At 44.0% G+C, this 14,765-nt stretch overlaps 1 protein-coding gene across 2 annotated transcripts in view; it reads left to right on the top strand.

Annotated features, from left to right (window-relative positions):
- Positions 1–14,765, top strand: part of MYO10 (myosin X) — a 214,241-nt gene that overhangs the window by 187,994 nt on the left and 11,482 nt on the right. For both annotated transcript variants that reach the window (XM_057539942.1, XM_057539941.1), the window contains 8 exons: positions 132–255; positions 3,643–3,886; positions 7,143–7,238; positions 10,016–10,109; positions 10,822–10,877; positions 12,614–12,756; positions 13,014–13,208; positions 14,251–14,408. In XM_057539942.1, coding sequence (XP_057395925.1) covers positions 132–255; positions 3,643–3,886; positions 7,143–7,238; positions 10,016–10,109; positions 10,822–10,877; positions 12,614–12,756; positions 13,014–13,208; positions 14,251–14,408 — 1,110 coding nt within the window. The remainder of the gene's footprint in view (positions 1–131; positions 256–3,642; positions 3,887–7,142; positions 7,239–10,015; positions 10,110–10,821; positions 10,878–12,613; positions 12,757–13,013; positions 13,209–14,250; positions 14,409–14,765) is intronic.

Below are 14,765 nucleotides of genomic sequence, written 5' to 3'. Positions count from 1 at the left end.
TGACGAAGCAGCGTGTTGCTTCTTTTTCCGTTGTTTTTATTTTATCAGTGTTGACCTGTGCTGGGCATTTCCTTAGCTTGTTTTCTGTCCTTTTTGCTCACTGTTGGCTCTCTCTCTCTCTCTTGGTCCAGTTTGAAGATAGCGAAGAGGACTTCGATTCTCGGTTTGATACGGACGATGAACTTTCATACCGGCGGGACTCTGTGTACAGCTGTGTCACGCTGCCTTACTTCCACAGCTTCCTGTACATGAAAGGTATGACCTGCAGCCACCCTGGTGCCTGGGTTAGGGGGTGAAGTGATGGGAAACTGAGGCTGAAGGAGGGGGGCTGAGAAAGTCATCCCACATAGCCCTTACCTGGTGTGAGGTCCTGTTAGGTGGATGGAGGATGCCGTGGTTGTGTGGTGTGGGTGACCTTAGCGGACCACGTGGCGTTAGGACAAAGGGTCTGCAACACTGTCACCACGTCAGTCCCTCTCTCCCTGTTGCCTCCATGTCTCTCTCATATCTGTGCTCTTCTCCTTCCTTCCTTCCCACATCTTTTCCTCTCTCTTTCTCACACATACATACAAACACACATGTATGTTGCTGGGGTTAGTGCAGCCCATTACCACGATGAAGCTGCATTCTTCCCTCCCACAGGAGTATTAGACACCCTTATACATGGGAAAGTAAAGATCTGAGAGAGGATCACCCCTGGCTTAAACTGCCTGCGACGCCTGCTGTCTATCCCCTGCTCATGATACGAATTTTAATCGTATTTTTGCATTGCTGTTAAACTTCGAATGTACTGTGCTGAACCTTAATACTTGGGGACCTTGAAGCATCCTCCTTCTGGAAAAGTGCTTAATCAGGACCTCGTACCCATGCCTTATTCATGTTCTTGACCTTGACTTCCAAATCAGTGACAGGAATCATGAGAAACCATAATCATCACCGATTTTTGGTAGGAGTTTTACACGGGTCATCTAAAGAGCGGATTGGTTTCTCACACGGCTCTCGACTCGATGAGGGTAAAGAGGCCAAATCTTGGGGATGGGGCAGAGATAACAAGATCCATTGTCCCCAGATGGTTCAAGTTTTTTATGTTTTCTCTGACCCTTCTCTTCACTTTCTTTTCTACTGCTATCTTTCTTTCTTCCCTTCTCCTTTTCTTCTTCTTCCCCCATGAAAACCTTTATATTCTGGGTTCCCTTTCCCTGTTTCTTCTGTTCTTTGCCTTTGCTTCTCTCTTCCGTTGGCATATTTATCTTTTCTCATATCTCTTTTGCCCTCCTTAATATTATTTTCTCTTCTTCATCTATGTCTTTTCCTTTTCATTTGTTTTTTTGTTCTTCCCCATCTTCAGTGTCTCTCTAACTGCTAACATCATTCATTTGCTTTTCAAAGTTCTGCTGTTCTCAGCCTCAGATCCCCCCAGGTGCTCACAGAAACCCCTCCAGGTTTATTTTTAGGGGAGAGCTTCCTATTGGCCAGAGTCACTGGTTGATGGAAATTCTTGTAGGAACGTTGGAATGAAAAAGATTGAGAAATTCTAACCGAATAATCGAGAGTTCATTGGATGAAGGAAAAAATGTAATCATAAATCAGAACCTAATAACCCAATAAGCATCTAATTGTAGCATTTTAGGATTTTCTCATGCATTTCTCAGAATAAATGAATATAAGCTTTTTATTATTCATATATTTTCCTCCCCCCAATTAATCTAGTTCCCTAAGTTAGCTCAAAAATCCCTGTAAATCACTCTTATTTATAATATATGGCACTCTTTTATTATATAATTGTCTGATTAAAACAAATAAGATTAGGAAAAAGTAAAGATACATTCAGAGCGCTAAAATCCCAAGATTAAAGCATTAAAAGCTCAAGAAGGTAAGCAAGTGAATTTGTGGCACACTCATCTCTTAATAAAACAAATTATTGTGTAACTGCATCACCACTTAATCTCTGATACATTACCATTTAATGTTTAATAAAGCCTTAAAGTTGTGACCAAAAGTTTCAAAGAAACCAATGATAAGGAAAATCTAACCAACCACCAGATTCTATTTTGTGAGCGTAGATGAGTTTGCACCAGCCTACTACTACTAAAGGTGTTTACAGTCACGAAACTAAGAGCGTTGATCAAATTCTCTAGATGAGATATGAAGGGAACACCCGGAATTGGGTGTGGGGCAGGGCTGGGAGTGAGTCCCATCAATAACGTAAGAGCAGGAGAGTGACTGGTGGTGAGGGCTCTTGGGATGACTGCTGTAATCTGTATCTTTGAAACAGCTGTGAATAACCTTTATCATTCAAAGACGATAAGATAGTAGGATAACTTTGTACTACAGTTTCCTCTTGGCTTGTTTTGAGAAACCTAGATTAAAGCCACACATCAAGAAGGAAGAAAAAACAGTTTCCTTCTGGTACTCCCTGGCAAGTTTGCTGTTTGTTAGGAAACAGCTCTGGCGCTTGGTGTGATCACAAAGCCTTCTCAGCTAGGTGAGCAGGAAATGCTGTAGATACAAGAAAGGGCAGCGGTCTGTAAAAGCCAGCGAAGCAAGTGCACCTTGCACTGCAAAGAGAAACCAGTGTTGTCTTTGCGTCTTTCATTCCACTGTGAAGTTGAGGTCTGTAATCATTGAAGCAACCACTGAAAAAATCTTAGAAGGTCTGTTTTAAATGTATTTCTAATCTGTAAAAGGAAAGCATTTTCTTTATACTGACTTTCAGTATCCACGTTTAAATGTTCTTTATTTTTATTATTGGCTGATCAAAACAATAACTTGTGGACACTTGATAACTACTGAAGTAGATGCAGTATTTATTCTTCAGTGGGTTTGCTGAAGCAGGTTTTTGAATCATGGTTGTAAGATGTCACTCTTTGAGCATCCTTGGGGAATCTAGAATACTAAAATAAAATTATCCTGCTAGAAGAGTATTAGAAATATATTCTGTATAGAAATAATGTCTGTATATCCTTGTCTAATTTGTCTCAACCAAAAAAAGTTTTCCACTAAATAAATTACAGCTAAATTCTCATTTTTAAGGTACTGTCACAGTTTGGTTTGGAGTCTTACTTTGTTTCATATTCTAAATTTTATACCTTATACATAGAAGCCATTTTCAGATGATAATGCTTTTCTTTTCCGATGTAGATTAGGGTTTATTGCTAAACTCTGGAGTCACTGATAAATTTTGTTCCTCACACTGACTAAACAAGGAAGGAATGTGTCAACTTTGACACATTTTAAGCTAATTTCCCCTTCCTGGGGTGTTTGGACAGAAGCATGATCCATCCATATGGAAGTGGTTCTCCCCCAACTCCCGTCCGTGGTCCTGCCTCAACCCAGGGTTAGGGTATCAGCCCCTGACTGTTCTTGCTGTTAAGCTCTTCACCAGGATTTCTCAGCTAAGTGAGTAGGAGCTGCTTTGGAGAAAAGGAAGGGTTCTTGCGTAATCCAACCAAGCCAGTGTGATACCTGCCCAGTGCCCCCTGAACACCACCCAACAGTACGATCACCCATCATCGGGGGGTGTCTGAGGGCGGGTCATTTGGTGCAACGTTAAGGATGGGCTGGACCTTAAGACCTACTGATCTTATGATCCAATATAACGGATTTTCTTAAACCCCTTCCTACCCAACCCTGGGGAGACAGGTGGCCTCATGAACACCTGGAAACGCCGCTGGTGCGTCCTCAAGGACGAAACCTTCCTGTGGTTCCGCTCCAAGCAGGAGGCGCTCAAGCAAGGCTGGCTGCACAAGAAGGGTGGCGGCTCCTCCACGCTGTCCAGGAGAAACTGGAAGAAGCGCTGGTTCGTCCTCCGCCAGGCCAAGCTGATGTACTTTGAGAATGACAGCGAGGAGAAGCTCAAGGGCACCGTGGAAGTCCGGACAGCCAAGTATGTTGATGTGCCCTGGCCAGGGCTGCTGACCGGGGCTCGGGGCTGCTTCATCAGTTAAGTCCCTGCCTACGAGCTGTCTGGGGCAAGTTCTTTGAAGCAGTAGATTGTAAGAGGTACTCGGTGGGTCCTCATCCTTCCTTTCAGCGGGTTGAATTATTAGGAAATCAGGGAAATAAAACTCCGTCTGTGAAATTCACTTTTTGTGAATTTTCAGACATTCAGCTCTGGGTTATAAGATGCTAGTTGGACATAAAACTAGCTCTTCGGAAATGTCATTGGCGGTACCCAGGAATCGTGGTGTGGATATTGAGCCATTGGCTGAGCATCTTTTGTCATCCTTTTATGGGTCAATCTATCACTTTTAATTCTCCAAGCCCAGCTGTAGCCAACAGATGGCTAAATTGGGAGCAGACAGCCAATCGGGAGGTGTGTGAAATGAATCATTTGTCTTCCACCTTTGTTGGGTATACTATAGCCTCTTCATACCCAACAATGAGAGCAACAGAGCTGGTGTTTGAATCCAACACACCCCCTTTTTCTGCCACTTTTTTTTTTTTTTTTTTTTGGCCATGCCACTCAGCTTGTGGGATCTTAGTTCCCTGGCCTCAGATCGAACCCAGGCCCACAGCAGTGAAAGTGCTGAGTCCTAACCACTGGACCTCTGGGGAGTTCCATTTTGCCACCTTCTTATAGAACCAAAGCATTGAACCACTGAGGGCCTATTTGTTAAAAATTAAGTAAGGTTTTCAGAAAATGTTGGGAATTGAGGGGCAGCTTGTTTTCTTGGGTAATTAGATACTAAGCATAAAATTTATTTTGGTGTAGCCTCACTACACTCAAACTGAGCAACCATACATGTTCAGAGCACGGGTAAAAATAAGCTTTGAGAGACCAAATTAACTCCCTGAAGTCGTAGACCTGAAAACGACATATGGTTCCTGCTCAACCCGCATTAGAAACTTTAGAAAATGATTCATTGGAAAGTGGAAAGTTTACTCAAGGGAAGAAAGTCTTCTTTGTATTTAATCTTAAGGCCAAATTGTGAAGTGCAGACAGCACAGAGTGTCAGACTTTTCAAGGCTGCCCCTTTGAGGTTCCTTAGGAGACCACGCTCCGTAGTCAGATGAGTTTGTGGGAATTTGAATCTGAGTCCTACAAGTTTCAGCAGCATGGCATAGCTCTGTACCTCCTGCAGTCTTCCCCTGGCCCTGCATACCGTGATGGTCCTCTCTTCACCCTGTAGGAGGGGGGCCACAGATGCCAGGAGGCTGAGAGAGAGAATTGTGATGGTGAATTTCACCCATGTATTTCTGGATGTTCCTTTTGCTACTCACTCTGTAGCAAACACATACTTAATAAAGCCCTATTCTCCAGGTGTTCTGTGAAAATTATAGAGGTAAGGAAGTGTTAGCCCTTCCTCAGCTGTTCGTCACATTCTGTAGAGAAAAGGCAATGAGTTGCTAAGGTTTCACCATCGTAAGAGTTTTTTTTTAATTTTATATTTTGAAGGTTATTATAGAAAAAAATGTATTTTTTATTATAGAAAATTTCAATCATAGACAAGCGTCGGTAGGAGACTGGAATGAAGTCCCTGTGCCCATTTCCCAGCTTTTCAGTGGTTGCCCACCCATGGCCAGTGGTGTTTCATTTGTGACCCTACCCTGCACTGTCCCCCTACAAACTACATTTTTTAAAGCAAGTCCTGACATCATATAATTTCACTTGTAAATATTTAGTACACACTTAAGGAGCAAGACCTTTTTTAATATATAGTCACAATATCATTATCACATTTAAAAAAGAACATGAACTCCTTCTACCGTCCAAACTCTGGTCATTGTTCAAATTTCCCCAGTTATCTTATAAATGGCGGTGATAGTGTTCTTGTTGGTTTGGGTTAGTTTCTTTCTTCGAATCAGAATCCAAATAAGGTTCATAATTTTTAATTGGTTAACAGATTGCTCAAGTCTCTTTCAATTTATACACCACCCCCTTCATCTTTTCTTTCACTCACCATCTATTATTGAAGCTCCCACCTCATTTATCCTGTCGTTTCCAGAGTGTTTCGGGGGGCCCTGATAGTATCATCACTCCCCCATCTCCAGGGAAGCTTTTTATAAATGCGAGTCCCTGGGCTCCACCCTAGGGAGCCCCACCTGGGTTTTCTGAACGTTTCCCAGGATTCTGACGCACCGCTGCGGTTCAGAACCACGGCACCCCGTCGTTTTACACGCAAGGTAGCCGCGTTCTCAGGAAGCAGAGTGGCTGGTCCAGGATGACGTGGTCTGGACAGTTTCCCCTGGGGATTATTGTCCTACTCCAGAGTCTCCCGTGCTGATCACCCACCCCCACCGCCGGTCGGGGCCACCTCTCTCCTTCCACTCCCAGGAAGCATCACAGACTCTTCTCTGAATTCTCATCTTCTTGGTTTTTAAAAAAATATTTTATCTCATCTCAGTGGTTCTAGCTAAAAAGTCATACAATCTTTGTTTTTTCTAACCAGACTGCTTAATATCGTAGTTGTAAAATAGATGTTTTACTGTGAACAGTTGTACTACTTCAGCTGACAAAGCAAGCTGGCTGTATCCCCAGCACCTTTCTTCACCAAATATATCACCACCTCTGGTCCCATCCTAATAGCTGCTTGTGTTTTACCCTGATCTTAACCTGGTCCATTGAGTTTAAAGCTCCAGTGTTGTTTAGAGAGTGTTAGGATGAGATCAAGATGGAATTGAGATCTAGAAACACACAAATGCTGCTCTTCACCCCGAAGCCCCTCGTGGAAATTATGTGCCCGTATCAGAGTAAGTTAGAGGTGTCAGCTCCTGCCTTAAACCTTGATGGAAGGCTGTGATGAACAAGGGAAAGAGCTCAGGCCAGACTGGCTGCCTTGTGGAGGTCCTTCCTTTGTAGAGCAGTCAGGAAGCCCAGGGAAGGTGCAGGCAGAGTAGGGGCTGCTGCTCTAGGACCTGAGCTGGGTGGGCCTTGGGTGGGCCAGTCGGGGAAGAGAGGTCCCCCCACTAGAGCAGTCAAGGACCCACACACACTTACACCCCCAGCAGATCGCCTTTCTGGAGAGAGAGAAGCCTGCCTCCCCCTAGAGGCCACAAGGGTCTTCATCGTTTCTAAAAGCAGAAAATCAAGGCTGAAGTGTTGGTATCTGACTTTTCAGTTACTGTGAAATTTCTTTTCTTGCCCCTTGTTAAGAATTCTGTGTTCCTGATTTGCGTTTGGCGCTTGTGTTCCTTTGCAGGGAGATCATAGATAACACCAGCAAAGAAAACGGGATTGACATCATTATGACTGATCGGACCTTCCACCTGATCGCTGAATCCCCAGAAGATGCCAGGTGAGGCGCTGCGCTGTCGACTTGGTCATAACTACATCCCTCGCTCCTGTGCAGGCCTGGACATCACACGCATCACTCTTGAGCCTACTGGCGCCGAAAAGATTTTAGTTGATTTTCTAGTTGGGTTTTTCTCTTAGGATGGTTGAAGAACTGAGAGTCGGAAGAGATGGCTGTACTCGTCTCCTGGGAACTCTTTCACTGGGCACTGTGTTCCGTACAGTAAGCACACAGATTTCCAGCTTCACATGCCACTGGGGAGACCCCTTGTTATTTACACTCAGGCTTTTATTGTCACCGGCAGCGTATGTAAATTGTGCTGCTACACACGGTTGAAAGCCACCCTCTGGAAGCTTCTGAGCTTTGAAAGGGAGCAGCTTCTGTTTGCTTAAGGGTTGAAAAAACAGGAACATTAACCCTTGGCTGTTTAAATAAATGCTAGGACTGTGGCGTTGGGAGCGTTGCTTAAGGCCTTGATAGTGAAGAATTCCGTCAGCTGGAACAGATAGTTAACACTTAGGGAACTTACTCTGTTGCAGGCAGTGTTCCAGAATGCTTGACATATGTTAACTCATTTCATTCTCACAACAACCCTATACAGGGTATCACTGTTATCCAGTTTTACAGAATAGGAGACTGAGGTACAGAGGAAAGGTAGTATAATCTGTAAAGTAATGCAAGCTCAATTCTAGTGAATGGAGGCACAAAGCTTCCTAAGGAGCTTAGATTTTTGACTGAGCTCGGAGGACAGTGGTGTCCCTCATTGGCTGGGGCAAGTTGTCTGAGTTTTCTGGACCTTGGTTTCCATCGTAGTACTGAGATGGGGCACAAAATTAAGAAGAACTGGTGTTTGCTCCTCAGTATGATGCATGGCAGGGTCACACAGTGGAGCATCTGTCTCTCTTCCTGCTGCTTTGTGGGTGTGTAGGGTCACGTTGGAGATGCCTGTCATCCACTCTGAGCAATGCCAGAAAATACCTTCTAATTTATGAGGCTGACATCCTTGGGCCTGTGTTCTTCACTTTTCAGCTCAGAAAAATCACTAGAATCTTCTAGTGAGTTCTCGGGGCCTTTACGACCGACCCCTTGCCCTTTGAATGTTTCTGTGTTGATATAACACCATGGTAGCAGCATTAAGGGCAAAGAAAATAATTCTTCCCATGGGAACAAACTAAAACCCCACTTGGGTCCATAAATTATGACACAAGCTGGAAAAACAAGCAGACCTGGAATTAGAGCCCCATCATTCCGTCTGGGACTCCTAGAGACCACGTGTGGTTTTTTGTGGTCCAGGGAATGCCCACAGCTTTTCAGCTGAATTATAGGCCCAGCTGTCCTGTCTGTTTTGTGCCATAATGAACCTGCTAAATTTAACATTTGGAATATTTTAGCCAAGGACTTCTTTTTGCCCTGACCAGTGGAACACGTTTTTAAAAATTACTTTTCAGATTTCAAGTTGCGCTTGATTTAAGGGGAGAGGTTTGTATTAAGGGGATCACCTGGACAGATGGAAAGCACAGCAAATTTTTATTTTGGGTGTGGGTGTGTCTGATCCCATATGGCCTACATTTTGAATGTATGTGTTGTTCAGTGTTCGATTTCGGATATTTTTGAGCTTTATAAACCAATGACTGAAGTCTTGCCTTTGGGTTAACCAGAATTGATGAACCAATTCATATTAAGATGTTTCCCTTGGTCTCCCTAAGAGTCTGTATAAGTGGAGTATTTTCAAGCTCTTGGTTACGTCTTGCTCCTTCAGGAATCACAGGAGATAGATTTTAGTGCTTTGCTGTAAATAACTTACATGACTTACCTTTAAATATAGGTAACAATTTTTTACTTAAATATCCCATTGGGTACCAAGTACTTTCTCCTCTGCCTTAGTTGTAGGAGTGTGTGTATGTGTCTGCTAAGCCCCCTCCAGGAGAAGGGTGTCCTAGCATCTCTCTCACATTTGGTACCTCTCACTTCAGTTGCTTAATAAATGGTGGATGGATGAACTGACAGAGACAGGTGGGTATTCATGGTCATTTTCCTCAAGCACATATTGTGTTTCTAGTTACATCGTGACTTCTGTTCTGCTTGACTTTTCTGGAGTTGACACGTTTTATTATCTGATTCTAATGTGGCTGCAAGTGAGAAAGCTCATTTGAAATGAAGATGGAAGAGTTCTCTGGTCAAAATAATTTTCTGCTTTCTTCTACTCCAGGCAGTTGTTTTCTATTTCCAGCTCTCCTGTGGTTTTACTCACTTAAGTGGAAATCCTATCAGGTGGTTGGAAACCCCACCTGGGAATGAGCAGGGAAAATAGACATCCAGTGGCCACCCTGAGATGCTGCTCTTACATTATTGGCCTTCTTACCTCGGAATTTAAAATTGAGAAGGCACTTGAATATTCCCTAGGTTATAAATAATGTCTTCAGTAAAGACCCTTGATCGAAGTGTGTGGGTAGAACTGAGGATTTCATTTTCTGCTGCCGATTTCTGTAGGAACTTATCATCATCATTATTAAATGTCTACTAAGGTTCTTGGGGCCAGAGGGAAAGGGTCTTCCCACTGATCTGAAGTTGCATCAGATGGTACTTAAAGGCACCTTGGCTCTTTCTCCTAACTTTGCTCCTCGGTATTATGAAACCCACATTTACCTGTGAGGAGTAGACATATTAAAGGAAAATTGCTCAGAGGAGATGTCGTGTTCCCAGAGGATGTGGAGAAGGGTGTCGTTGTATTGCACGCGGAGGCTGGCCACCCCTTGACTGTTGCTCTCTCCTCCCCACAGCCAGTGGTTTAGTGTGCTGAGTCAGGTGCACGCATCCACGGACCAGGAGATTCGGGAGATGCATGATGAGCAGGCAAACCCACAGAATGCCGTGGTGCGTGAGCCTGGGTGGGGTGTGGAGGGAGGCGTCCCGAGAGAGGGGACTGGGAATTTGTAGACAGTCTTTTTTTTTTTTTTTTTAATAAGAAATAGTATAATAATTAAAGAGAGAAACGGGAACATCTTGGTTAAAAATCATACAGAAAAACAGAGTAAATTATAGAAGATTGTAAGTAGTAATAGATTACGATTCTCCCACCTCAAACAAAAAAAAATTCCAATTTTTATGAAACCGTGGAAGCCCATTACACGTTTCTCCAAAGGATATAGTGAATTCCAAATTGTATTCTTTCTGACATCACTGTATCCCAGACACATAAACAGAGCCACAAAATCATATTTCAGAGATAGTTTGATTTTCTCACAATTATAAAATTTGATGATAGATCATAGTGTAAATCAGAAAAGTTGTATGATTGAAAGACATTTGTAAACACCCTTCACTGAAAGTATTTTAGGAACAAGACAGAAGGATTCGTTTATACTTTATTTAATGAATGGACTGTAGATTTTGCCCTGTCTAGTGGCTGTCTGTACTGAATGAAGGGGGACGTTTCCTTAGATAACTCCTGTTTTGCAGTTAACACACAAAGAAGGAGGCTTTTTTGTTTGCCTGTTTAGAGAGTCATCATCTAGGGGTGTTATCATGATGTGTGCTGTACTTGAATGGTTCTCTCAATGGTTCTCTGCTTTTCACTTCTTTCCAGGGCACTTTGGATGTGGGGTTAATTGATTCTGTGTGCGCCTCGGACAGCCCTGATAGGTAAGCTCAGGTGTGACTCTTAACAAAAGTAACTGCTGGATACCTGCATGCGCCCACAGGCTCTATGCTCTGGGCTGGGGAATGACTCTAGGCTGTGTGTTCCCACCTGGTCAACCCCAGCGATCAAAGACTTCCTTCTTGGTACCCAGTTTGACCTCATCCGAAGTCTTCCTCTCTCTGGGTGTCTTGGGAGTGTGGCAGGTTGGAGGGGTCAGGAGTAGGGGAGACCTTGGAAACCTAATTTAGACAGTCATACAGGGACAGACTTGGGACTCACACAGGATGAAAATGCCTGTATCCCAGCACAGGGGTGGGTGTAGTTCCCCTTTCTAAAATTTAATAATGAATTTGAAAAGGATTTTGATGGCAATTTATATGTGGAGTGTTAATAAACTAAACCACAAACATTTATTTTCCTTGACATGCCTACCTGACCTGTGCCCTTAAAATAGCATGTGTTTGGTTTTGTTTTTTGAAGGCAGATCATCTTCGGTGACGGTCTCGGGGGTCTTTGTACCCAGTGACCTTCGTCTTTCCCATCTCTATTTTGCTTGGCAGCTTAGGAATTCTGAGTACGAACCAAAATTGACTTCTGCCTTCAATGACATAGCTTTGGAGAGAGAATAGAAATGTATTCAGATTGATACCAAAAATAGTGTCTCCTGGGCCAAGTGAGAATTCCGGGGTGTCCATCGCCCCACCATTGACCAAGCCTCTTCTCAACCATAGGTTCTTTGTTTCTACTCGTCGCCTTGCACCTTCTCCTACCTGGCTCAGGAACCTTTAACACCTGTGTGTCACATCAGTAATTAAAGCCCAGATGCTTGTTCTGACAGTCAAGTTCTGATCTGCGTCTCTCTCCTCCTAAACCCCTACATCAGGCAGGCTGGGCACGCGAGAACCTTCCATCCCTACCCAGGCTTTTCTGTCTTCCTCAAGTGCTCGCCTTTCTTCCTTCCCAACTACAGAAAAATCTTGTTTTTTAAGGAGCACCTGTCCGTCCATATTACAATCCTGTTCATCTTCCTTTTCCTTGAACTCTTGCAGTGCTTAACTTCAGCGAACATTTGAAAACTTGCAAGACATTGTTCACAGTCACTAGCTTTGACGATTAGGAATTAATATGAGCAAGAGCCTATGGGAGACTCAGGGCGTTGCCAGCTAAAAAGAGATGCAGGAGAAAGAAAATTTCCATTATTAGGTTATCCCTGCCTGGGAAATGCACCCTTGTCAGATTGCATTGAAGGCATGGACCCAGGTGGCTCTTCGTACCAGGCATAATCAAGTGGGTGAGATGTTCCACTTAACACCTATTTACTGACCTTCTGTTACTGGTATCTGACATTTCATTACCTACCCGCAGAAATATTATCCAAAGCCATACCCAGAGGCAGGAAGAAATTTACTTTGGAGAGGCATCAAAAAAAAATTTTCCCTTGCGGTCACCTCAGTTAGCCTTCCTGGAACTGAATTTCATCTGGAAAGTTCAACATGAAGAAATGTTTTCCCTTCCAGGACCTTCAGAATGTGTTGCTCCAGGTTTAAAGGTTAATGAGGCATAAAATAAATCCTACAGAAATGAGCAAGGTTTGCCTTAACGTAAAATACAAGTAGCACTGCCGTTTTTATCCCTGTGACCCACAAGCTGGGAAAAAGGCGTGTAGTCTTGGGTCACACGGAGGTGGTGATTTCAGTGGAGCTAAGAGGTTTTGCTTCCTTCTCGCCCCACTGCTCAGACCCAACTCATTTGTGATCATCACGGCCAACCGGGTGCTTCACTGCAACGCGGACACGCCGGAGGAGATGCACCACTGGATAACGCTGCTGCAGAGATCCAAGGGGGACACCAGAGTGGAGGGCCAGGAATTCATAGTGAGAGGTGATGCCACTGATGCTTTTTTACCTGGAGTCCTGTTTTCATTTACACGGATATCTGCCACGTTTCCATTCTGAGCCACTTTTCTGAGTAATTTCGCCTCTTGACATTGTTTAAAATCATCAGCTAAGAAAGGATCGTGGCCGTTTGTAGCAGATCTATAGACATCTGAGCCATTTGTAAGCCGGATGCAAATTGTTACCTGGTATGTCATGCTGCTCATCCTAGTTTTGAGCTGACACTTCATTCTTTCTTTCCAGGCTGGTTGCACAAAGAAGTGAAAAACAGTCCGAAGATGTCTTCGCTGAAACTGAAGAAACGGTGGTTTGTGCTAACCCACAACTCCTTGGATTACTACAAGAGCTCGGAGAAGAATGCTCTGAAGTTGGGCACCCTGGTCCTCAACAGTCTCTGTTCGGTCGTCCCGCCGGACGAGAAGATCTTCAAGGAGACAGGTAAGCGGTATGGTGTGCTCAGGGCTGGCTGGGCCTGAGACGTGGCCTGTCCAGTCATGGGAGGTGTGGGTTTGCTCAGAGCGAAGGAGTGAGCTTCCTACCTGGGGTGTTTACGTTCCCCGCCCCCCAAAATAAATCTCTTTTGCTGATTTATCTTTTGAGGCTGCCCGTGGTTAGCTATATGAACACTTGATATGTAAACCATAGTAAAGGGGGTCCTGATTTATTGGGTTGCAGAAAGATTCTCCTAAGGGCAAGGAGATGTAAACAGGCAAAAGTTTTCCTACAGGAAGCCTTATTTTTCTATGCCTGTGTTTTTGTCTTTGTCACCGTTGTACCGTGAGAGTCATAATGCAGTCTAAAAAAGGTAAACCCTGACTGTCGGTGAACATAACCTAGCGTAATAAAAAGCGGTCACGTAAGCTTTTTTTTTCCCTTTCGGTATTACAGAAGCTGTTTCTAGGTTGTTTATTTTGATTTTTTGTTGCTAGTCGTGCTTTTGAAATACAGTTCCTCCATTCAAAAAAATACTCATGTATTTTTTTACTGTAGTCACTCCATTCCACTTTCAGCTGGTTTCTGAACACCTGGACTGCTTGCTTGACACAGTGGTTTCTTTTGAAGGGAGAATCTAAAGGAAAGGAAGACAAGGAACAGGAAGGGAAAAAGAAGTCAGCAATCTGAGGGAAGAGTTTTCACTCTTGTTCCAGAGCCTTGAACTGGCCTTTAGTTTATGCCTGTTCTTCTTTGAGAGCAGATGTTACTAATTATATATTTATTATAATTCTGGGCTTATCATTTTAATGTTTGTCTTCCCTTCGCAACTGTAAATTCCACGTGTCTTTGGTTACCTAGTGCAGGGCAGGGCACGTGGAGAGTCAGCAAGTAGCTATTGAATTAATAAAGGGGCTCAGGTGGAGATGGCCTGGGTGCTAGATTTCTGGGACTCCGGTACGGGGACAGTACCCCGGTCCCCCAGGTTCATGCTGCCATGTGTGTGTGCGTGTGTGCGTGTGTATGTGCACACGCATTGCTGTTGCAGGCTACTGGAACGTCACCGTGTACGGACGCAAGCACTGCTATCGGCTCTACACCAAGCTGCTCAACGAGGCCACCAGGTGGTCCAGCGCCATTCAAAACGTGACGGACACCAAGGCCCCGATTGACACCCCGACCCAGCAGCTGATTCAGGATATCAAGGTGAGAGGGAGGGAGCCCAGCTCATAGTGGTTCACAGTAGCTCACAGGTTCTCACCACGGGAACATCAAGACGTCAGCGTTAGTCAAGCTTCATTTTCATTCTGTAATCAAAACTAACTCTTGGTTAATTTCGTGTTCGTGTATATCCTGGCTTTTAAAAATCTAAATACTAGACTGCATTTAGAAAATGCAAAAATTGACGTCCAGTTGAAATTTGACCCTAAAATTATCTTGTCTCTGGGGAGGTGTTAGGTATCACCACTGAGGCAAACCTGATTGTAGAGCTGTGTAGGCGGAGGGACAATGGTCTGTAATTTGGGGTGTGGGGCTCCCCAGTCACAGGGACGTGGTGTGATC

The sequence above is a fragment of the Balaenoptera acutorostrata genome, chromosome 2 (assembly GCF_949987535.1).
Source record: "Balaenoptera acutorostrata chromosome 2, mBalAcu1.1, whole genome shotgun sequence".
NCBI lineage: Eukaryota > Metazoa > Chordata > Mammalia > Artiodactyla > Balaenopteridae > Balaenoptera > Balaenoptera acutorostrata.
The sequence above is the reverse complement of the archived record's forward strand: the minus strand, read 5'-3'. Positions and strand labels throughout refer to the sequence as shown.